The 25,048-nt window shown below is 42.0% G+C and overlaps 2 protein-coding genes across 2 annotated transcripts; both read left to right on the top strand.

The window, feature by feature from the left end:
• Positions 1–1,466: 1,466 nt before the first annotated feature.
• On the top strand, positions 1,467–16,045 carry LOC121571208 (vang-like protein 2). The gene is made up of 8 exons (XM_045222334.1): positions 1,467–2,228; positions 10,682–10,945; positions 11,164–11,287; positions 11,548–12,155; positions 12,932–13,068; positions 13,252–13,387; positions 14,022–14,268; positions 14,766–16,045. Exons 2-8 carry the CDS (start codon positions 10,875–10,877, stop codon positions 15,024–15,026), a joined length of 1,584 nt encoding a protein of 527 aa, XP_045078269.1. The 5' UTR covers positions 1,467–2,228; positions 10,682–10,874; the 3' UTR covers positions 15,027–16,045.
• A 1,503-nt stretch (positions 16,046–17,548) lies between these two features.
• Positions 17,549–22,187, top strand: LOC121571207 (CD48 antigen). The gene is made up of 4 exons (XM_041882542.2): positions 17,549–18,528; positions 19,316–19,630; positions 20,439–20,711; positions 21,920–22,187. Exons 1-4 carry the CDS (start codon positions 18,489–18,491, stop codon positions 22,051–22,053), a joined length of 762 nt encoding a protein of 253 aa, XP_041738476.2. The 5' UTR covers positions 17,549–18,488; the 3' UTR covers positions 22,054–22,187.
• Positions 22,188–25,048: the final 2,861 nt, after the last annotated feature.

Genomic DNA, 25,048 nt, shown 5'->3' with positions numbered 1-25,048 from the left:
CGATCCTTTCTCTTGTTTAAATCTCGTTCACTCATGTAATATAGAAATCACAACCTTGTTTTATATGTTAATTTTTTTCCTGTAAAGCCTTAGTCCTTTATTTTGATTTTATTTTTGTAGATTTGATCAAAAAAGATGGGTAAATTATTTTCTCTCCCACAAAAGGTGAGATTGTTAGCTGCACAGAAGGAAAATGAACTCATGTTTCAGATTCATGTGTTTTGTGACATTAAAAATAACTGTTTGAAAGTCCTGGACTGGAACTTGAGTCCTAACTCACCCACCCTGGTTGATGTGAAAAATAAACTTACTCTACTTTGACCATTTACAGATCCTAACCAAATGCAGTTACCCCAAAGCATATTTATTCACACATTTTATATCCAATATTGAGTCTACATAAATATCAGAGGCAAATTTCTCTCAAGATCACAACACCGGTATTGAAGTCGACCACTTGGAGAAGAGACGTCCAGGTAGAGAGCACAGGGAGCGGCAGCCTTAGTAACTGGTGTGACCTGGAAAAACTTGCCCCGAACCGAGTGAGATGGAGGACATTTGTCTAGCGGCCTATACTCCTTATAGAAACCAAGTAAGCCAAGTTTTAAAGTTTGGGGCCAGGACATATTCTATTCAATAGGGGAAATCCTAACTGACCTAAGTCTAAGGGCCATGACATGATTGGTGCAGCAATTGTATTTCCTTGACTCCTTGTGTCCTTTCTCCTTGCTTCCTTCTCAAAACGCATTGGAGGAGAAGGCCCAAGGGGAGGAACCTTTGACCTTCTCCAATGTGTTTTGAGGAGAGAGGACACAAGGAAACAATTGAGATTCACCTGTAAGTTGGTAGAGGATATATTTGACCCTTTATGGGGACTTGTGCACTGGTGGTAGGTTTATGTTGAGTAAGCCTAATGCACTTTCCAGTTGAGCAGTCAATGCATATCAGGGTAAAGTGTGTTTATGTTGTGTTTGGCAATGTGTCACAAGTCTTGTATTACAACTGACACACGAGAAATTGCATTCCACGAACTGCTGCGCATGCTCAGGGCCACGTTCACTGGGGCTGTTAACGAGCCCTATCACTGTCCAGCCAAATAAATATCAAAAATCCGTTAAATTCAACCTTGGAAGTTGGAATTAATTCATAATTGTAGCCATTATTTGGGTCGGCCTGATTCTGGGGCCCAGCATACATGGAATAGGCCTGCATCTGTTAGGTTTGTTAAATTGAGGGAGCATCCACGGGTCAGAGTCAGCTTTGTATGAAACAGACGGTTTGGGGAGAATTACGCAGTTCTGTGATTGTCCTTCGTAAAGACGTGAACGGGGCACGAGGATTACACCATGGCCCTGCCCTCGTCTCGTCTACGAGAGAAAGTAGAGGTGAGAGTATGGGAACAGAATTAACAGAACCAGGGGGAGGGGGAGTCGAGAGAGAGGAGGGGGCCGGGTAGGCGGAGCACCGTTGGGGACTCCGAAGAGGAGAGGGGAGGGAGGCCATTGATTTTAGGGTTGGAAAGCAAAGAGCAAGAGGATTTTGAATGGAGGAAAGACGAATCCGAATCTTAGTTATCCAGGAAGACTGACTGGGTAACCGTTTCCAAACGAGGAAACAGAAACCAAAGGAGAAACTGTGGCTGAATATTCCAAAACGCGAGAGACCGTCTAACTGAGTTTAGCCCTTTGGAAAGGGGGGCGAGCAATTGTCCCAAACCCGGCGACGTGTTCTGTCTTTACGAGGGACCACAGAACAAGAAGAGCGCATGACATTTGAGCTCCTAAGAACTGCAAAATTGAATTGATATCAGTTGCCCGATAAAGCCTACACTTGGATTATCTTTATGGATTGTACTGTGATTGTTAACGGGACACAAAAGCATTGCGTCTCGGTGGAGCGTTGTCTCGCCCACCCCTCTCGGTGATGAATGACCGTATTCACACGCGCAGCGGGGCTCCCAGCAAAGAACAGATGCAGAAACCGAGAATGGATGCGTCTCATGGCTTTTGTATAGCCTGGATGATTTTCAGTTGAATAAAGGATATTGTATATGAAGAGGAATCAAGTTACAAACCTTTCTTTCCTGAACGGTGCATTTTGGAAAGAAACTGAATTAGGATACATCCCCGTCGCCTGATTTGAATCACTGTTTAGGGTTTTCTTTGTGTAGAGATTTTTAGACTACAATTCACGTTCACCAATCTGGGTATCACATTTTGAAAAGAAAGGTAAGCTTTCTGAACTGCTTGGAATCTTATTTTAATTTTAACTTATTCTAAAAGAATGTTCCTTTCTCCGTGCCAGGTTTGTGTCATTCACGGCTTCTCTATTCAAAGCACTCTGGGACCGTTCGTTTTCCCATTCAGGTCCTTGGATTGCTGGCCGATTGTTTATCATTAATGAATAGGTGGCATTGATGGATAGGATATTTGGGCAATTTATTTTTAACATTTAATTAGAACATCATCCGTTGACATTGGCTTACAGATACTGCGCCCTTCTGCCTTTTTGATAGCGATTTGCGGTTTAGTCCGAAAAATTCAGGTCAGATTTGAATCTCATGATGAGTTTGAGTTGCATGTCTCTAGGCAACAACATGATGAAGTATGTCACTTGTCACCCAAATTGCACTTTTACCCATGTTTGCCAAATATACGCACAGGTATAAAAGTGGTTAATAACAGTTTGTTGATGAATGTGAGCATGCTGACGGTTGTTCACCCAGACTATAACCAAATCCCCTAAAATCTGTAGTGGCAAACCACATATCGGTGCAGCTGCATGGGCGTGAGACGTTTTACGTTGTTTCATGTCGGGGTTTGACATGTCGCTTCGCACTAACACACCTTAACGATTAACGTAGCTATTATTTTAAGTGAACACTTATAATAGTCCTATGGAGAAAGAAAGTATACTCTCACCCTTTTTAAAATTCCTGCGCGTTTGAGTCATTTTCGGAATGAGCCCGGTTCGTAATGGATAGGCCCCATGAAGCCTGTGGCTCGATTAGTTGAGTTACACTGGGCTGAGGCGCCGCCACGCTCCAGAGCCTTGCTGCGCCCCCGAGGATTTCATCTAGGCCTGTGGAAGGAAGGAAAGTCCCCGGCATTTAGACACCAGTGCCACCAGGGACTATAACTTTTACAGCGTATAATGAAGTCACAGGTCCCCTTTGAGGTTCCATATGGAATACACAGAACATTTGTGTGTTGCCTAAATTAGAGTCCTATAGTTGAATGGTTGCAGTGGGCTGCAATGGAATTAAAGGAACACACACTTATTCTACCACACACACTAGTCCCACAAACGAGTGGTTTACAGTGCCTTCAGAAATGATTAATAACCCTTGATTTACTCTACATTTTGTTGTGTTGCAGCCTGAATTCAACAGTTGATTACATGGTTTATCTATCTCTCACCTATCTACACACAATGACAAAGTGAAACAATCTTTTTTAGACTTTTTAGCTCATTTATTGAAAATGAAATACAGAAATATCTAATTTACATAAGTATTCACACCCCTGAGTCAATACATGTTAGAATCACCTTCGGCAGCTATTACAGCTTTGAGCCTTTCTGGGTATAAGGTGAATGCACCAATTTGTACGTCGCTCTGGATAAGAGCGTCTGCTAAATGACGTAAATGTAAATGTAAAAGCTTTGCACACCTGGTTGTACAATATTTGCATATTGTTCTTCAAAAAATTATTCAAGCTCTGTCAAATTGGTTGTTGATCATTGCTAAACAGCCATTTCTCAAGGCGATTTAAGTCAACTGTAAGTAGACCACTCAGGAACATTCAATGTTGCCTTGGTAAGCAACTCCAATGGATGTTTTAGGTTATTGTCCTGCTGAAAGGTGAATTTACCTCCCAGTGTCTGTTGGAAAGCAGACTGAAACAGGTTTTCCTCTAGGATTTTGCCTGTGCTTAGCTCTATTCCGTTTCCCAAAAACACAACACAACTCCCTAGTCCTTGCCGATGACAAGCATACCCATAACATGATGCAGCCACCACCATGCTTGAAAATATGAAGAGTGGTACTCATTGATGTGTTGTGTTGGATTGGCCCCAAACATAGCGCTTTGTATTGAGGACAGAAAGTACATTTATTTGCCACAAGTGCCTTGTTGCACACAGTATGCATCTTTTGGAATATTTTTATTCTCTACAGCAGGGGTCTCCAACCCTGTTCTTGCAGAGCTACCCTCCTGTAGGTTTTCGCTCCAACCCCAGTTGTAACTAACCTGGTTCAGCTTATCAACCAGTTTATTATTAGAATCAGGTGTGCTAGATTAGGGTTGGAGTGAAAACCTACAGGACAGTAGCTCTCCAGTAACAGGGTTGGAGAGCCCTGCTCTACAGACTTCCTTCTTTTCACTCTGTCATTTAGTTTAGTATTGTGGAGTCAAATCAAATCAAATTTTATTGGCCACATGCGCCGAATACAACAGGTGCAGACATTACAGTGAAATGCTTACTTACAGCCCTTAACCAACAGTGCATTTATTTTTAATAAAAAAGTAAAATAAAACAACAACAAAAAAAGTGTTGAGAAAAAAAGAGCAGAAGTAAAATAAAATAACAGTAGGGAGGCTATATATACAGGGGGGTACGGGTGCAGAGTCAATGTGCGGGGGCACCGGCTAGATGAGGTAGTTGAAGTAATATGTACATGTGGGTAGAGTTAAAGTGACTATGCATAAATAATTAACAGAGTAGCAGCAGCGTACAAAGATGGGGTGGGGGGGGCAGTGCAAATAGTCCGGGTAGCCATGATTAGCTGTTCAGGAGTCTTATGGCTTGGGGGTAGAAGCTGTTGAGAAGTCTTTTGGACCTAGACTTGGCACTCCGGTACCGCTTGCCGTGCGGTAGCAGAGATAACAGTCTATGACTAGGGTGGCTGGAGTCTTTGACAATTTTGAGGGCCTTCCTCTGACACCGCCTGGTATAGAGGTCCTGGATGGCAGGAAGCTTGGCCCCAGTGATGTACTGGGCTGTACGCACTACCCTCTGTAGTGCCTTGCGGTCGGAGGCCAAGCAGTTGCCATACCAGGCGGTGATGCAACCAGTCAGGATGCTCTCGATGATGCAGCTTTAGAATTTTTGGAGGATCTAAGGACCCATGCCGAATCTTTTCAGTCTCCTGAGGGGGAATAGGCTTTGTCGTGCCCTCTTCATGACTGTCTTGGTGTGTTTGGAGTAACAACAATGTTGTTGATCCATCCTCAGTTTTCTCCTATTACAGCCATTAAACTATAACTGTTTTAAAGTCATCATTGGCCTCATGGTGAAATCCCTGCGTTGTTTCCTTCCTCTCCGGCAACTGAGTTAGGAAGGACGCCTGTATTTTTGTACTGACTGGGTGTATTGATAAATCATCCAAAGTGTAATTAATAACTTCACCATGCTCAAAGGTATATTCATCTACCAATAGGTGCCCTTCTTTGCAAGGCATTGGAAAATCTCCCTGGTCTTTGTGGTTGAATCTGTGTTTGAAATTTACTGCTAGACTGAGGCACCTTACAGATAATTGTGTGTGTGGGGTACAAAGATGAGGTAGTCATTCAAAAATCATGTTAAACACTATTGTTGCACACAGTGAGTCCATGCAACTTATTATGTGACTTGTTAAGCACATTTGTGTGCATTTTATTAATACTAACAGCGGAATGTAAATACAATTGAAATATATCAGGATCTGAAACATTAAGTTCTAAATGTGTGTGTGTGTGTGTGTGGAGAGAGAGTTTGTCTGGGGCTAAATGGTACAGAGGAAATTGAGAATAATTGGTCATGTAATATCCCCACTAAGCTACAACACACACCTCCATACATCAATCACAAAAATGCCCTGCTGCTTGGGAAACAATGCCAGCTCCTGTAATTACTGTGTGTGTGTGTGAGAGAGGACAGATTTGAAAAAGGCTTATTTGCCTTTTTCAAATCTGAGTTGGATGAGTCATTGAATAAACCAAGCTGAAGGGAGTCATACTACTTTGAGCAGTGATTCACATAGAAAATCAGGTCAAGAAAGAAGCCTGTTTGGCTGTTGGGAGAGAGGATGTTGGGGGCGCGGTGCAGAGGCAAGAGACAGTAGTCCGAGCTGACAAAGTGGAAGACATCTTGAACATGACTTCTTACCGAAAGAGTACAGAGGGTGAACTCCGATTGAATCCACACTGTAAACCCCAATGTGCTGTCATTACTCAAAACTTTTGAGGAAACCCGTTGACTTAATGTATCTGAGTACAGTTACTTGAAGTCATTTTGTAGTCATTACTCAAACCGATTTGCTAGTGATAGACATGGTTGTTGAATTTATTCATTTTCAGTCTCGTGGCCTTCACAAAGTGAGTTCCTAGCCAAATGTTATCTTTGTAATTAACTCTTTATGACAATACGTTACATATCTCATACGGCCTTATTTTGACAGTGGCCTGAAACTCATGGTTTACAGGCCACATCAGCCCTGCAAGTAGGGTTGCAAAATTCCCATATCTTCAATAAATCCTGGTTGGAGGATTTCCTGAATTTTGCAACCTTATCTGCAAGTCGCATTATGCTGACTTGCAAAGTGATGTGTAATTCCTATTGGAATCCAGCAAGAGTTAGGATTATCAACAATTTACATTTTTATTCACCCGCAACCTGCATTCATAATGACTGCCAGCGTTAGGAACAGTGTGAGGGGAATACCTAAGCCAATAAAATTGGAACGACCATTTCAGTAAGTGGTGCAAAAAATATAACTAAATTATTGGATTAGTTTAGAAAAATGTATTTATATTTATGTAGCATACGATTGATTGGTTAATCACCCAATAGACACTACCGTTCAAATGTTTGGGGTCACTTAGAAATGTCCTTGTTTTCGAAAGAAAAGCAATTTTTTTGTCCATTAAAATAACATCAAATTGATCACAAATACAGTGTAGACATTGTTAATGTTGTAAATTAACAATTTCCCGAGTGGCGCAGTGATCTAAGGCGCTGCATCGCAGTGCTAGCTGTGCCACTAGAGATCCTGGTTTGAATCCAGGCTCTGTCGTAGCCGACCGGGAGACCCATGGGGCGCCGCACAATTGGCCCAGCGTCGTCCAGGGTAGGGGAGGGAATGGCCGGCAGGGATGTAGCTCAGTGGGTTCGATTCCCACGGGGGGGGGGGCAGTATGAAAAAAATTAAAAATAATGTATGCACTCACTAACTGTAAGTCGCTCTGGATAAGAGCGTCTGCTAAATGACTTAAATGGCTATTGTAGCTGGAAACGGCTGATTTTTTTATGGAATATCTACATAGGCGTACATCTACATCAGCAACCATCAGTCCTATGTTAGCACAGTTGAAAACTGTTGTGCTGATTAAAGAAGCAATAAAACTGGCCTTCTTGAGACTAGTTGAGTATCTGGAGCATCAGCAATTGTGGGTTCGATTACAGGATCAAAATGTCCAGAAACAAATAACTTTCTTCTGAAACTCGTCAGTCTATTCTTGTTCTGAGAAATGAAGGCTATTCCATGCGAGAAATTGCCAAGAAACTGAAGATCTCGTACAACGGTGTGTACTACTCCCTTCACAGAACAACGCAAACTGGCTCTAACCAGAATAGAAAGAGGAGTGGGAGGCCCCAGTGCACAACTGAGCAAGAGGACAAATACATTAGCGTGTCTAGTTTGAGAAACAGATGCCTCACAGGTCCTCAACTGGCAGCTTCATTAAATAGTACCCGCAAAACACCAGTCTCAACGTCAACAGTGAAGAGGCGACTCCGGGATGCTGACCTTCTAGGCAGAGTTGCAAAGAAAAAGCCATATCTCAGACTGGCCAATAAAAAGAAAAGATTAAGATGGGCAAAATAACACAGACACTGGACAGAGGAAGATTGGAAAAAAGTGTTATGGACAGACTAATCAAAGTTTGAGGTGTTTGGATCACAAAGAAGAGCATTTGTGAGATGCAGACCAAATGAAAAGATGCTGGAGGAGTGCTTGATGCCATCTGTCAAGCATGGTGGAGGCAATGTGATGGTCTGGGGGTGCTTTGGTGGTGGTAAAGTGAGAGATTTGTACAGGGTAAAAGGGATCTTGAAGAAGGAAGGCTATCACTCCATTTTGCAACGCCATGCCATACCCTGTGGACGGCGCTTGACTGGAGCCAATTTCCTCCTACAACAGGACGATGACCCAAACACAGCTCCAAACTATGGAAGAACTATTTAGGGAAGAAGCAGTCAGCTGGTATTCTGTCTATAATGGAGTGGCCAGCACAGTCACCAGATCTCAACGCTATTGAGCTGTTGTGGGAGCAGCTTGACCATATGGTACGTAAGAAGTGTCCATCAAGCCAATCCAACTTGTGGGAGGTGCTTCAGGAAGCATGGGGTGAAATCTCTTCAGATTACCTCAACAAATTGACAACTAGAATGCCAAAGGTCTGCAAGGCTGTAATTGCTGCAAATGGAGGATTCTTTGACGAAAGCAAAGTTTGAAGGACACAATTTATTATTTATATAAAAAATCATTATTTCTAACCTTGTCAATGACTACATTTCCTATGCATTTTGCTATATTTCATATTCAAACTCATTTCATGTATGTTTTCATGGAAAACAAGAACATTTCTAAGTGACCCCAAACTTTTGAACGGTAGTGTACGTGCAAAAACACGTATTATAAACAATTAAAATCAACCTGCAGTATCATAACTTTAAAAAATAGAGTTGATGTGACGTCTTATTTAGTTCAGTAAACATTTTAAGTAATAATGACTTTTCATTGACTTTGAGTTCAACTATTAGAAGTATTTGAGTTACAAATGCCTTGGGGTTTACAGTGCAGCAGTGATGATCCTCGCTTGGTCAGTTCTATCCGGGATCCTTGGGTCGTCCCTTCCCTAACCTTAACCATAACCCTTACCATAATCATTTAAAATGTCAACTTCAATGGGGGTAGGGACGTCGCAAAGATTCCGGATAGCACAGACTGTTTTAACTTGAGTTTAAAGGAGGATATCCTCAAGTCATAGCTGACATTACTATTAGCTTACTCTCTCTAACACAGTTAATAACCAAAGGTAGTTAACTTCTAGACATCATTACCTCTCCTGTTTCTATATGGCTGTCCTGATGAATTTGATGAGACCTTTGCTTCCCGTGAGGCTCGTGTAGCTCAGGTTCTTTCAAAAGAGGCCTATTCCCCAGTGAATGTTAAATGGTCATATATATATCTTTTTATGTGGGATTCTGTCGATTTATAGACGTTTCATTCTTATTCAGCTATGTCATTCATTGTTAAGGTGCCTGGGCAAACCGTTGATATTTCAGAGTAGGTGTTTCTGCAAACGTTCTCATTGTTCTTGACATTTTTTCGCCTTCTAGGCCTCTAAAAACCATGTGTAGAATTCTAGCTAATGTCATTGGCATTTGTATGAATAGAGCGTGTGTGTGTCTTAACCAGGAAGCTCCTGTCTTATTCTCACATGAAACCTATTGTGAGGGCCCAAAAAGGGTTGAGGAGTGAATTGGAGCAAGAGAGCGAGGGAAGAAGAGGGAGAATGACAGAAATAGAGGTGGTCATTCACTACACATTATCACATTAAGAATCAATCCCTCTCTCACAGGAGATAGCAGTGCTAGTCCAGCTGAAATTGCATTGGGTTCTTTGCAACACATTACCAGATGTAAACACATACTAGCAGAATCAGGATGATGTAGTGTTTCAGAACCAGAATGTCTTTTTAGACCAAGTGGGAGAGTGGGTGGGGTTGGTCAGGCCACCATGGTAACACCCCCCAATCCCCTCTCACCCATCGCCTCTTATTCATCCCCATAGTAATAGCCAAGCTCTGTTGCCCCGGAGACCACAGGGGATGGCAGGGAATGCAGTGTGCTAGTGTGCACAATCGGGAATATGAAAAGGCAGTAGCAAGCTCCTGTCAGCTTGGTGAAACACATTTTGTTGCTGTACAGGCCTCCTGTAGCTCAGTTGGTAGAGCATGGCACTTGCAACACCAGGGTTGTGGGTTCGATTCCCACGGGGGGCCAGTATGAAAAATGTATGCACTAACTGTAAGTCGCTCTGGATAAGAGCGTCTGCTAAATGACTAAAATGTTAAATGTAAATGGTGTGTATTTTCCATCTGAACTAACGTATGAGGAGTGAAATTGGGCTTGTACCCCAGGAGAATATAATCGAGGTTAATAACCTCTGAAGTTATACCACAACTTAATTGTGAGGCTACTTCAGCTGCTTTAACCCAGCTTCCAATTATGGAAAATCCTTCCTTTAATGTGTTTGTGTCTTGTGAGAGCAACCTAAAATGGGCTGCAAAATAATCCTAATTTATCAGATGAAAGCAAAACTGCCAACTCACTGAGTTCCTTCATATCCCAGACAGAGTGACTAGGCAATGCAAGCAAATTAAAATTGAGTTTTGTTCCACATTGTTGTTTTGAGTCCTATTTAGAAAGCCCTATATAAAAGCTATTTCCCTTTGAGCTCTTGTTTTTTCCACGACCTTCCCTTCAGTCCTGTTGTGATAGGACTAATTACATGGTAATAGTGTAAATGACATGTTAATAACACATCAATAAACTGTTTTCTATCTCTCCTCTCATTCGCCCACCACCTCTCTCTCTCTGCCCTCCACCGCTTCTCTCTCCCTCTCCCCTCCGTCAGGTCTGCCCCCCCCCCTCCTCCTCCGGCCTCCAAGATAGATTCCCTCAGGAGTAAGGTTGAGCTCCTCCGCCTGCCTCTGGCCCTCTCCTCCAAGTCCATCAGCCACCGCAAGAGTCAGCTGGGCGGAGCCGGGGAGCGCGGCACGGGGGGAGGAGGGGCCCACAGGGGCAAACCCCGCCCACCGGCCTCTGACATGGACAACGAGTCGCAGTATTCGGGCTACTCCTACAAGTCCTCACACTCCCGCAGCTCTAGGAAGCACAGGTGGGTAACACGTGCACGACATACATACTTATGCTTTACATATACTCACACACACTCACTCTCTTGTAACTACACTCTCACTTGCGTAAACATACATATCCTACATCAGGGAAGCTGTGTATAACTTTGTTGATCTGGTTTAGTTAACCTCCCTAAAAAATCAAATCCATGACAATTCCAGTTAACCCTTTGTTTCTGTCTCGGTGTGTGATGTTCAGGGATAGGCGGGACAGGCACCGCTCCAAGAGCAGAGACGGAAGTAGTCGTGGAGACAAGTCAGTCACCATCCATGCCCCTGGAGAGCCTCTACTGGACACCGAGTCCACCCGCGGAGACGACAGGGTCAGAGTTCACTCCTTTCCTACAGTACATCTCCCCTCACTTCCACACCCGGATCTTCGACTGTATCTGTCTGTTTCCTGCTATCCTCTACGTTGGGGGTCAATACTTTACTTTAGTTTCTCTCTTTATTTGTCTAATCTGTCTCTTATCACTCATCCTCTTGTCCTCTCCCATTTGTTCAGGTATATTTCCTCTTCCCTATGACGCCTCCCAACATATGCTCAAAGAAATCTCTCTCTCCCTCCCTCTCCCTACTCCAGGATGATAACTGGGGTGAGACCACCACCGTGCAGACTGGCACGTCCGAACACAGCGTCTCTAACGAGGACCTGACGCGGGTCTCCAAGGAGCTCGAGGAGTCCTCCCCGCTAGAATGCCAGCGTTTCCTGGGCCCGGGATTGGGTGCCGTCCTTGGCCTCTTCGCCCTGGTCACCCCCCTGGCCTTCCTGGCTCTGCCGCAGCTGCTGTGGCGTGAGGCCCTGGAGCCCTGCGGCACGCCTTGCGAGGGCCTCTACGTCTCACTGGCCTTTAAGCTCCTTGTCCTCCTCATCTCCACCTGGGCGCTGTTCCTGCGCCCGCCGCGCGCCACCCTGCCTCGCTTCTATGTCTTCCGCTGCCTTCTGCTGGCGCTCGTCTTCCTGTTCGTGGCATCCTACTGGCTGTTCTATGGCGTGCGCGTGCTGGAGCCCCGGGAGAGGGACTACAGGGGCATCGTGGGGTATGCGGCGTCGCTGGTGGACGCGCTGCTCTTCATCCAGTACCTGGCCTTAGTGCTGCTGGAGGTCAGACATCTGCAGCCTGCCTTCTGCCTCAAGGTGGTGCGCACCACCGACGGGGCAAGTCGCTTCTACAACGTGGGACACCTCAGGTGGGTCTTGGAGACGTGTGGGGGTGTGTGTTTGAGGAGGTGTTTATGTTTTTAGTTCACATGCTGTTTTGCATAGAGAATGGAGTGTGTGTTATAGTGTGTTATGTTTATTGTTAGTATCGGCCAGGTTTTCCTGTTTCTGCAGTTGCCATCTTACTGCGTGGGGTTCTGTGTTAAGGTTGTTTTGGTGTTTATTTGCATTTTTAGTACCCTGGTTTCGGAGACGGTTATGATAACATTGTGGTTGGCCTGCGAATCAGTCAGTCAGAGATTAACCCGAAACCTGCGTTGCCTCGTCAGTCAGTTTGTTTAGGCTATTTGCATACAAGTATCTTCATTTTTTTATTTGGATCCCCATGAGCTTTTGCAGAGGCAGCAGCTATTCTTCCTGGGGTCCACAAAAAACATAACATGAGAAGTAACAAAACTCTGGTACACTGATAGACAAGAACACTCACACAAATGTTATATACAAAGATAAACAAACAACAAAACATATAATAATAATACGAACAACACAACTAAAAAAATTATGTTGTATTGTCACATACATCGAATAGGTGTAGTCAAATGTTTTGTTTTACAGGGTCAGCCATAGTAGTACATTGCCCTTGGAGCAAATTAGGGTTAAGTGCCTTGCTCAAGGGCACATCGCCAGATTTAAGAATTTGCCGAAGGGATAATGATGATGCTGCTACTGATGATGATGATTAGGACATATTCCATAGTAATGACATAGATTATTAAAGGTTCGTCCCTCCCTTGTTGTTCTCCAGTATTCAGAGGGCAGCAGTGTGGGTGTTGGACCAGTACTACAGTGATTTCCCAGTCTACAACCCTGCTCTCCTCAACCTGCCCAAGTCCATCCTCTCGAAGAAGATTTCTGGCTTCAAAGTCTACACTCTGGGAGAAGGTAAGACTCGACTCGATACTATCCTTTCCCACTCCTCTTCTCCACCTCTCATCCTCTTTTCCCTCAGTCACTTTTCTCTGTCTTCTATGTATTCTCTCAACCCACAGCGATACAATTTCTTTGCTTAAAAAAGTAACATAATATTTTTATGTTGATAATTTTTCTTTGTGATTTTTCGTCCAGAGAACAACACCAATAACTCTACGGGTCAGTCCAGAGCGATGATCGCTGCAGCCGCCCGCAGGAGAGACAACTCCCACAACGAGTATTACTATGAGGAGGCCGAGATGGACCGCAGGGTCCGCAAACGCAAGGCCAGGTGAGGAGAGGAGACACACTGGGCTGGGTAGATCATCAAAGACAGACCATTTCAATCTATTTGGTGTAGAAAAAATGCTTTTGTGAAAAGTGCATTTTTTCATTTGGTGAATTAAACAGTTCAAAACTAATCAAGGTACATCACTGATTTTTCAAACCCCAGGTATAGGAAGGCTGCCATTATTATTTTTGGGCAGATGAGATGTAGTCATTGTTTGCATGTGTCTGTAAGGTGGCGTTCGTATGTATACGTTTGCTTTTGTTTTTGGAATGTAAAAAAAGAAAGCAAAGAAAAAAACATTTTTATAATAAAATAAAATATTTTCTAAGAATTCTTTATTTTTCCTTTTGTTTCTTTTTTTTACATTCCAAAAACAAACGTATACATATGAACGCCAACTTCCAGACATATGCAAACAATGACTACATGTCATCTGTCCAGACCCACCTGCTCACACCCCCATCCCTAGCGGCTGCATTATTGTTTGTCAGTTGGCCTTAAATGGTATTTGCCCATGCTATTTAAATATTAGGCTTCCATTATTCTAGCTCCTCTCAGTTTAGCGCTTGCAATACAAATGCTAGCCTGAAACAACACCTGCGTACTCATAACGCGTGCCCTTTTCTCCTCCGAGGCTGGTGGTGGCGGTAGAGGAAGCCTTCACCCACATCAAGCGTCTCCAGGATGACGAGCCAGCCGCGTCGTCCCCCAAACACCCCCGCGAGGTGATGGATCCCCGGGAGGCGGCTCAGGCCATCTTCGCCCCCATGGCCCGGGCCATGCAGAAGTACCTGAGGACCACGCGCCAGCAGCCCTACCACAGCATGGAGAGTATTATCAACCACCTGCAGTTCTGCATCACACACAACATGACACCTAAGGTGAGCCACCACACCCTTAACATGATCACTACGCCCTCACAACATGATCACTACACCCTTACAATATGACCCCTAAGGTCAGCCACCACACCCTTAACATGATCACTACACCCTCACAACATGACCCCTAAGGTCAGCCACCACATCCTTAACATGATCACTACGCCCTCACAACATGACCCCAAAGATGCCCCTCAGACAGTAAGATATGATTAATACACTCTTGATGTGACACCTATACCCTTGACATGACCACTAGACCCTTAAATAGGACCTGTATACCCCAAATAACAGCCCATATAAGAGCCTATTCATCACCGTAAAGGGATTGAAATAAGCATGATTCCCTTGATGAATAATATCTAGCCTACTTAACATTCCCCTGAGAGAAAGTACTCACCACAAACACTAACCCATAGCGGTTGCCCCACTATCGATATGACAAGACGTCCAACCCTGGCTGACTGTCTATCTAATTCTCTGTGTGTTTCTCTCAGGCCTTTCTGGAGCGCTACCTCTCTCCAGGCCCCACGCTGCAGTACCAGCGAGAGAATGGTAGGGGTCGCCAGTGGACCCTGGTGAGCGAGGAGCCGGTGACGTCAGCCCTGAGTCAGGGTCTGGTCTTTTCCCTGCGACGTCTTGACTTCTCCCTGGTCGTCACGGTGACGCCCCTCCCCTTTCTCCACCTGGGGGAGGAGTTTATCGACCCCAAGAGCCACAAGTTTGTCATGAGGCTGCAGTCGGAGACCTCTGTGTAGAGAGGGAGAGAAAGACAAAATGGAGGAGAGAAAGAGAAAGTAGTGTATAAAGAGGGGGGAAGAGAAGATGCGAGAGAGGAAGAGAGACTATGCTTCAACTTTCCTCAAAGCCCATCTCTCTCAGCATTGACCTCTGTGTGAAAGAGGGAGAGAAGACAGATATCTGTCTTTCTTTTCACACAAAGCAGTGGAAATGTGGCATCTGCCCCCAAGGGCTGGAGGAGAGACCTCTGTGGCTGTCCTGTTTTATTAACTGTGTGTGAAGTTCTTTGTGTGTGTTACTGTGTTACAGAGTCATTGGGACCTGTATGTTTCTCATTCCTTGGCAACAACTGGACTGCATTATTTGAAGTTGACCATTACTACATTACTAACTAATGATCTGATAAAAGATGAAAGATACATGTGAAGACTTGTTAAAAAAAAAACTAGAAAAGAACTAGAATTAGTTTCATGCCGAAATTATGTGCTTGCAAAAGTTGCAAATTAGCTACTACGTCAACCAATCAGGTGATTGGAATTTAACTCAGTCGACAAATAAATGGACTGCTTCCTGATAGTGGAACCATTTTCATTGGACAAAATCTGCTTCCTGGTCCCAAGGAAGTGGGTTGTTCTAGGGACAGCTGACGAATGTTTAGGTAAAACACTGAACAGCTGATTTTATAAGAAATATAATGTTTGGGATATTTTTTGTGATGTTAATTAATGGATGTTATGTTGGGGACTTTTGATGTGTATTCCAGTGTTGCTTTTATAATGAAGAAGAAGGAACAGATACAAAAAACTGACTGAACCAATTGTTATGTCATGATATGCGAGGATACTTTTGTTTTTCGTGCCAAATCCAAGTCCATACCAGATATAGGGCTCAGTCCCAATAATGTATCCTTTCTCCTGAAGTGTGCACTCATTTGCTACTTCCCATAAAAAACATTGGCTTGGTGGAGGCATGGGCTAGTGGGAGTTTCCACCATATTTCTTACACCAGTCATCATCAAGAAGTCACTTTTTTGGAAGAAAGAGAGATAATTGGGACACAGCCATAATAATGTGTACCACATGACCACTGTACTGTTCTGAACATCTGACCATTGACTATGCCTAAACACACAAACCAACATATTTGTTTTTATTAACCTGTACTGCGGTTTAAGATATGATTTGTTCTATTCAAGGCTCTGAGGTGAACATCAGTAACAGTCCTTATGGGTCCAGCACAAACAACGGTTCCTGTGCTTTTTGGCAGCATAGAGCTAGTGTAGTCTGTCTCCTATGTTGTATATACAGTTGAAGTCGGAAGTTTACATACACCTTAACCAAATACATTTAAACTCAATTTTTCACAATTCCTGACATTTAATCGTGGTAAAAATTCCCTGTCTTAGGTCAGTTAGGATCACCACTTTATTTTAAGAATGTGAAATGTCAGAATAATAGTAGAGAGAATGATTTATTTCAGCTTTTATTTCTTTCATCACATTCCCAGTGGGTCAGAAGTTTACATACACTCCAGAAGTTTACATATTTGGTAGCATTGTCTTTAAATTGTTTAACTTGGGTCAAATGTTTCGGGTAGCCTTCCACAAGCGTGTGAAGTGCACCAGTCCCTCCTGCAGCAAAGCACCCCCATAGCATGATGCTGCCACCCCCGTGCTTCACGGTTGGGATGGTGTTCTTCGGCTTGCAAGTACCCCCTTTTTCCTCCAAACATAACGATGGTCATTATGGCCAAACAGTTCTATTTTTGTTTCATCAGACCAGAGGACATATCTCCAAAAAGTACGATCTTTGTCCCCATGTGCTGTTGCAAACCGTAGTCTGGCTTTTTTATAGCGGTTTTGGAGCAGTGGCTTCTTCCTTGCTGAGCGGCCTTTCAGGTTATGTCGATATAGGACTTGTTTTACTCTGGATATAGATACTTTTGTACCTGTTTCCTCCAGCATCTTCACAAGGTCCTTTGCTGTTGTTCTGGGATTGATTTGCACTTTTCGCACCAAAGTACGTTCATCTCTAGGAGACAGAACGCGTCTCCTTCCTGAGAGGTATGACGGCTGCGTGGTCCCATGGTGTTTATACTTGCGTACTATTGTTTGTACAGATGAACGTGGTACCTTCCGGCGTTTGGAAATTGCTCCCAAGGATGAACCAGACTTGTGGAGGTCTACAATTTTTTTTCTGAGGTCTTGGCTGATTTCTTTTGATTTTCCCATGATGTCATGCAAAGAGGCACTGAGTTTGAAGGTAGGCCTTGAAATACATCCACAGGTACACCTCCAATTGACTCAAATGATGTCAATTAGCCTATCAGAAGCTTCTAAAGCCATGACATCATTTTCTGGAATTTTCCAAGCTGTTTAAAGGCACAGTCAACTTAGTGTATGTAAACTTCTGACCCACTGGAATTGTGATACAGGGAATTATAAGTGAAATAATCTGTCTGTAAACAATTGTTGGAAAAATGACTTGTGTCATGCACAAAGTAGATGTCCTAACTGACTTGCCAAAACTGTAGTTTGTTAACAAGAAATTTGTGGAGTGGTTGAAAAACGAGTTTTAATGACTCCAACCTAAGTGTATGTAAACTTCCGACTTGAACTGTAAATGGTTGTATCTTTTTATATGTGTACCATATGTTTGAGACAATGGCAGCTTTTTGGGGGGTTTTACATAAGAATGTGTTCATACCACCTTCATTTCATCATCAACCCTGATGATTTGTAAGGTTTAATTTTTACAGCATTTGTATTGATATTTTTTTGTATCAATTCATGTTGTAAATACATTTGTAGATTGCTGTTATGATGTGAATGTTTTTAATATTTCATAATTTTAGGACTAAATTGTTACAGGCTTTTTAATAAATTATCTCTCTTGATATGATGCAATGTGGCTATAGTGTGCGTGCGTGGGTGTGTGATGTGTTGGGTTGTGAGTTCTCTATGTCAGTCACTTCTGTAGAAACGGGGGTGGGTGGAAAACGGAAGTGAATGCCAACTGCAACACTTCTCACTTCTGATCATAAAAAGAACAACTCAGACTTCTACAGCATAGACATAAATAAAGTATCAACTTCTTTCACCAATTTCTTTAGACTAGAATCCCATTGTTAGTTACATGAGGCATGTATTCTTTTTGATGATATATTTTTTTTACTTACTTCCCCATCCCTCTCTGCATTTAGCAGAAATACTACGTATTTTAATTTATAGTAATATTGGAATGACAATTACACTTTACATTAATAGAATTTCAGAGAATTCATGCTGAATGTATAATTATCAAAGGAATAGTGTGGAATAACCTTTTATACAGTACTTGTGACTTTGACAAACTGTTTTTTGACACGTACATTAACAAATAGCAGAATCGTAACCACAACGACAGCGGAAGTAGCCTTTGCCTCAACTCTGTATGTAGGAGAATGCAGAACAGTATCCATTTTGAAGGTTCCATTTGAATATGGCATGTGTAGTTCTCTCTCTCCTAACAATCTTACCGGGTAGGCTGCTTACTTTTACATTTTTGCTTGATTGGGTTAAGGTTCTATAATAATTTGAAGTAATGAGTGAGTGTTGAGGGAGGCAGGGTTGAGGTCAATTCTATTTTAATCAAGTGATTCAATTGAAATTATATTACAAAAATTTAAAGAAAATCCTCATTAAAAATACATGTACATGATCAATTCTTGAATTAAATCATCTCCTGAATAAAATGGGACTGACCCCAAACCCTGATAAAGGCACATGCTATGGTGTCACCTTCATCGATTTGCTTTTTGAACTCTAATGGTGTACCAAACATCAAGGTATACATAACCGTTCATCATTCCATATCACAACTAGTATAAAGTAGTTTAGGCTAATTTCACCACTTTGATACAATTTGTTTAAGGTTAAGATGTCAAACCGCCATTAATGCGTATTGCCTACGTCTCACCCCATGAACGAAACAGAAAATGGGAACTCAAAGAAAATTCTACACAACAAACATGGTCCTATGAATGACATAATAATACGTGTCCTAAATTCAAGTTATACAATACATTGACAGTTATCACAAAACCGGTTATATTTCTTTCAACTGAATAATAATTTATAGCTCTATTAATTTATGTTTATACCCTCAGAATATTGATGCAATTGATGATGATAATGATATCTGTTATTACCATAAGGATAAATATTTGAATTTTGTTCTATCTAATTCTGTGTATATTACTATACATCATACCACCACCATCAGGACAACCATTCCATTGCAGTAACAGATTGTCTGTTATGTTTCAGTGGTGATGGGAGATACCACCGGTTACCTGGGAGATTCTGTCACCTTGTCTTCTGGAGCCAACATATCCTGGGGCTTGAGCAAGATAGAGTGGTCCATATTCAAGAACGTCACCTGGATTGCAACTTACCAGAAATCTACAGAAAGTCTCAGAACAGACCGTTTCTGGCAGTTTAAGAGTCGTCTGAAACTCAACTTCTCGTCTGGGGACTTAGAGATAAGAGATGTGAGGAAAGAAGATTCCCTGGTTTACTCTGTTCTTCTTCAAGATAGTGCGGGAGAACAGCATAACAAAAAGTTCCAGCTCACTGTGACGGGTAAGGCTCTCAATCACAACAATGTACCCGTATTAAAGATGCACTCTGTAGGATTTTGATAATATTTGCCTCTAGGGGCGCACGTGAGCCAAAAACCCTAGGGTCCCAAAAATGGCAATTGAATGCAAGCTTCACCCCCAAAAAAGGTATTGTTAAAACATTTCTAACCTGTTTATCTATGGGTAACAGGGTATACGTGTTATGCTCGACCCGCTCGTTTTCCCACCAAAAACACAAGAAAATGGCCAAAAAGAGTAGAACCAGCTCACCTGCTTTTACATTATGATTTGAATATTAGATCTTCAATGTTTCTTTTGAGAAAATTAGTTAAAAAGGAAAGTTTCACCATATTAAAACGAGAGTTCCGTTCACGTAAAAGGGTTGACCTTAAAATGAGGAACAGACATTTAATGTGATAAGAAATAAATAATAATCTTCAGAAATTACTTTGTTAAAGCAGCAAAATAACTAGGGCTTTACATTGATGGTGAACACCTGGAGAAATGTTGGGGTTGGGGTTAAACATGTTGAAATCTATCTAGAAATCACAGAGGGTGCACATGTCAAAATACGGAATTTTGGCACTTTCACACAGATGTATTTAATTTTCTATGAGGTCTATATGAATATAACAGGCTTATAAAGTGGAATATTTGCGCACAATTTCTAATTAAAATATCAAACGGACGGCAAAGGTACTCATTTTGTGGAATAACTCTACTGTATTCATATTGTATTCCCAGTTTTGTTTCTGGAAAATGCGATTTCTATTCACGAGAGCTTCCTTTGTTTCTGTTCAAATGTCCAGAGCGTCTCAGTAAGCCCAACGTCCATAAGGTCTTCAGCGTGTTGAGGGAGAGCCACTGTGTGATGGCTCTTCAGTGCTCCTCTTCACAGAAGGACACCCACCTCTCCTGGGAACCAGTGGCTGCGTTTAACGATCCCTTCTGGAGAGGGAATCCCAACACCAACGTCTCTGTCGTCTGGACGTCTTACAGCCCCAACAGAGATGCCAACTTCACCTGTACTGCCAGCAATGGGCACTCTAAAGCCTCCAGGGTTGTGACGGAGAGATGCCAAGGTACGGTCACTTCTAGGGCCGAGATTCTTTCCCGAAACACATGATCTGACCAGGAAAACAGTGGAGAATTCATGAATCAATGGGCAGGGAGATCTTACACTGGTCAAGCTTGCTGTTGTGTTTGTGAACAGTGTTTATTTTACAGTGAGGTCCCAAAGTATTTGGACAGTGATACATTTTTTGTTGTTTTGGCTCTGTACTCCAGCACTTTGGATTTTAGCTTAAAGTGCAGACTGTCAGCTTTAATTTGAGGTGAACTGTTTAGAAATTACAGCACTTTTTGTACATAGTCCCCGTATTTCAGGGAACCAAAAGTATCTGGACAAATTCACATATACTGTATGTGTATTAAAGTAGTTGAAAATTTAGTATTTGGTCTCATATTCCTAGCACACAATGACTGCATCAAGCTTGTGACTCTACAAACGTGTAGTTTGTTTTGGTTGTCTTTCAGATTATTTTGTGCCTAATAGAAATGAATGGTAAATGTATTGTATCATTTTGGAGTCACTTTTATTGTAAAAAAGGTACTGGGCGTGGCCAATGGCACAATTTTAGAGGCCCTCCTTCGCCGCAGATACAAAAGTTTGCTATTTTATAGCTAATTTCCAGTAATTCTACACATTTGGCCATGGGTCTGAGAGAACATTTTCAATTTTAAAGCTAATTTCCTGCAATTATACACAGAAAGACACATCTGAACAGGCACGTGCCCCTGTGCCCCATATGGGCATGACGCCTCTGAAAGTTACAGAGGCATAAATATCATACCCCCCCAAAATGCTAACCTTTCGTTATTGTAATGGTAAGAGGTTAGCATGTCTTGGGGGTATGATCTTTGTGCCTCTGTAACTTTCTCACTCACTATTATTCACGATTCATTGAGGATTATCCATAATCATGGTAGAACCCACATTAATGTAGAAGTGTCTGAAACATATATTCTTATTTACAATACAAGTGAATCCAAAATGACACAATCCATTATTTACCATTCATTTGTATTGAGCACAAAATTATCTGAAACACAACCAAAACAAACTGCAAATGCATCCAACAAGTTTGTAGTCACAAGCTTGATGTAGTCATTGCGTGCTAGGAATATGGGACCAAATTCAAATTTTTTGACTATTTTACAACAAAACATTTGTCACTGTCCAAATACTTTTGGGCCTCACTGTATTTCTGTTCTCTCCCTGTCTCCTCAGAGGAACAACCCAAGCCTGACGTGGTGGGAGAGACCCGCATCCCTGGAATTGCTTTTGGAATGTTGCTCTTAGGATTTTTGTTTGGATGTGTTTTTACATATATTTATTTTAAGAAGTCAGAGGGCTTTAAATGACAACTCATTTAAATGTTTATCATTTCACAGTGCCTCTAGAATCTGATGTTGATCTTCTTCATACAGTGGGGAGAACAAGTATTTGATACACTGCCGATTTTGCAGGTTTTCCTACTTACAAAGCATGTAGAGGTCTGTAATTTGTATCATAGGTACACTTCAACTGTGAGAGACGGAATCTAAAACAAAAATCCAGAAAATCACATTGTATGATTTTAAGTAATTAATTTGGTTATTGAATCCATTTTAGAATAAGGCTGTAAAGTACCAACATTTGGAAAAAGTCAAGGGTCTGAATACTTTCTGAATACACTGTATGTAAAATTGACTCTTGTGGCATCATGCTCCCTAAGTGTCACTATCCCCAGAAAGTTTGAGTGTCTGGTTATTGATAGATGTGGCCTCATGCCAAAATACATATTTGTTTGTAGTAGGGATTTACCACACCCTGCTGCAGTGACGATGCTGTTGATACTATTTCTGAATATTTAAAACCTTTTCTATCATCTGAATTAGTTATTTTAGGAGATTGTAACCTAGATTGGTTTATCCCGGCCTCTGATCATTTGAAAAATGTTTGTTTTGATTTTAACCTGACTCAACTAATCTCCAAACCTACACGGATTAATGTAAGAAACCCAGCAAACTCCTTGCTGATTGACCTAATTTTGACAAATAGCCCCAACAAGTACTTATTGAATGGTGTCTTTGCTAATGACATCAGTGATCACTGTCCTATTATTAGAGATTACCAAACAGAAAAACATTGATCCTCGTATAATAAATAAATAAAGTATCCCCAGGTGTTTCTTCATGATATGTATTGCTCTGAGCTTTTCTCTATCAGCTGCATGCCCAGCCTGGTCTCAGAGCATTTCATATTATTCTTTAGATAACTCTGAGACACTCCATTTAGTATGATATGTTACGTTTCGTATGGTATGTATTCGTTTGTGGATGTCCATCACCCATTTGGTATGATATGTTACAAATTACAATTCGTATAATATGTTATGAATTTTCAAAATGTACAATATGTCAAGAATTTGCTAAACTTACAGTATGTTACGGATTAGCTAAACGTATGATATGTTACGAATTCTAGCTAGGTGTTTAGGGTGAAGTTTAGGAGTTAGGTTAAAAGGGTAAGGGTTAGCTAAAAGGGTTAAGGTTAGCATTAGGTGAAGGGTTAGCTACAGTGGGGAAAAAAAGTATTTAGTCAGCCACCAATTGTGCAAGTTCTCCCACTTAAAAAGATGTGAGAGGCCTGTAATTTTCATGATAGGTACACGTCAACTATGACAGACAAAATGAGAAAAAGAAATCCAGAAAATCACATTGTTGGATTTTTAATGAATTTATTTGCAAATTATGGTGGAAAATAAGTATTTGGTCAATAACAAAAGTTTCTCAATACTTTGTTATATACCCTTTGTTGGCAATGACACAGGTCAAACGTTTTCTGTAAGTCTTTTCACACACTGTTGCTGGTATTTTGGCCCATTCCTCCATGCAGATCTCCTCTAGAGCAGTGATGTTTTGGGGCTGTCGCTGGGCATTACGGACTTTCAACTCCCTCCAAAGATTTTCTATGGGGTTGAGATCTGGAGACTGGCTAGGCCACTCCAGGACCTTGAAATGCTTCTTACGAAGCCACTCATTCGTTGCCCGGGCGGTGTGTTTGGGATCATTGTCATGCTGAAAGACCCAACCACGTTTCATCTTCAATGCCCTTGCTGATGGAAGGAGGTTTTCACTCAAAATCTCACGATACATGGCCCCATTCATTCTTTCCTTTACACGGATCAGTCGTCCTGGTCCCTTTGCAGAAAAACAGCCCCAAAGCATGATGTTTCCACCCCCATGCTTCACAGTAGGTATGGTGTTCTTTGGATGCAACTCAGCATTCTTTGTCCTCCAAACACGACGAGTTGAGTTTTTACCAAAAAGTTCTATTTTGGTTTCATCTGACCATATGACATTCTCCCAATCCTCTTCTGGATCATCCAAATGCACTCTAGCAAACTTCAGACGGGCCTGGACATGTACTGGCTTAAGCAGGGGGACACGTCTTGCACTGCAGGATTTGAGTCCCTGGCGGCGTTGTGTGTTACTGATGGTAGGCTTTGATACTTTGGTCTCAGCTCTCTGCAGGTCATTCACTAGGTCCCCCCGTGTGGTTCTGGGATTTTTGCTCACCGTTCTTGTGATCATTTTGACCCCACGGGGTGAGATCTTGCGTGGAGCCCCAGATCGAGGGAGATTATCAGTGGTCTTGTATGTCTTCCATTTCCTAATAATTGCTCCCACAATTGATTTCTTCAAACCAAGCTGCTTACCTATTGCAGATTCAGTCTTCCCAGCCTGGTGCAGGTCTACAATTTTGTTTCTGGTGTCCTTTGACAGCTCTTTGGTCTTGGCCATAGTGGAGTTTGGAGTGTGACTGTTTGAGGTTGTGGACAGGTGTCTTTTATACTGATAACAAGTTCAAACAGGTGCAATTAATACAGGTAACGAGTGGAGGACAGAGGTGCCTCTTAAATAAGAAGTTACTGGTCTGTGAGAGCCAGAAATCTTGCTTGTTTGTAGGTGACCAAATACTTATTTTCCACCATAATTTGCAAATAAATACATATAAAATCCTACAATGTGATTTTCCTGATTTTTTTCCCTCAATTTGTCTGTCATAGTTGACGTGTACCTATGATGAAAATTACAGGCCTCTCTCATCTTTTTAAGTGGGAGAACTTGCACAATTGGTGGCTGACTAAATACTTTTTTTCCCCACTGTAAATGGTTAGGGTTAGCTAACATGCTAAGTATTTCCAAAGTAGCTAAAAAGTAGTAAGTAGTTGAAAAGTTGCTAAAATGCTAAAGTTGTCCATGATGAGATTCAAACTTGCAACCTTTGGGTTGCTAGACATTCACGTTTTACGCCCGACCAACCACCCTACTTTCATTTTTGCCATACGTAACCATCTGTCTTATGTAACCA

The sequence above is a fragment of the Coregonus clupeaformis genome, chromosome 8 (genome assembly GCF_020615455.1).
Source record: "Coregonus clupeaformis isolate EN_2021a chromosome 8, ASM2061545v1, whole genome shotgun sequence".
NCBI lineage: Eukaryota > Metazoa > Chordata > Actinopteri > Salmoniformes > Salmonidae > Coregonus > Coregonus clupeaformis.
The sequence above is the reverse complement of the archived record's forward strand: the minus strand, read 5'-3'. Positions and strand labels throughout refer to the sequence as shown.

Bases quoted from the DNA above. Each gene is read 5' to 3' on its own strand.
- LOC121571208 (XM_045222334.1), top strand. From the start codon at position 10,875: ATGGACAACGAGTCGCAGTATTCGGGCTACTCCTACAAGTCCTCACAC. The intron at 10,946-11,163 runs GTGGGTAACACG...TGTGATGTTCAG, and splicing joins CGCAGCTCTAGGAAGCACAG to GGATAGGCGGGACAGGCACC. The intron at 13,069-13,251 runs GTAAGACTCGAC...TTTTTCGTCCAG, and splicing joins AGTCTACACTCTGGGAGAAG to AGAACAACACCAATAACTCT.
- LOC121571207 (XM_041882542.2), top strand. From the start codon at position 18,489: ATGGCATGTGTAGTTCTCTCTCTCCTAACAATCTTACCGG. The intron at 18,529-19,315 runs GTAGGCTGCTTA...GTTATGTTTCAG, and splicing joins TCTCCTAACAATCTTACCGG to TGGTGATGGGAGATACCACC. The intron at 19,631-20,438 runs GTAAGGCTCTCA...TCAAATGTCCAG, and splicing joins GTTCCAGCTCACTGTGACGG to AGCGTCTCAGTAAGCCCAAC.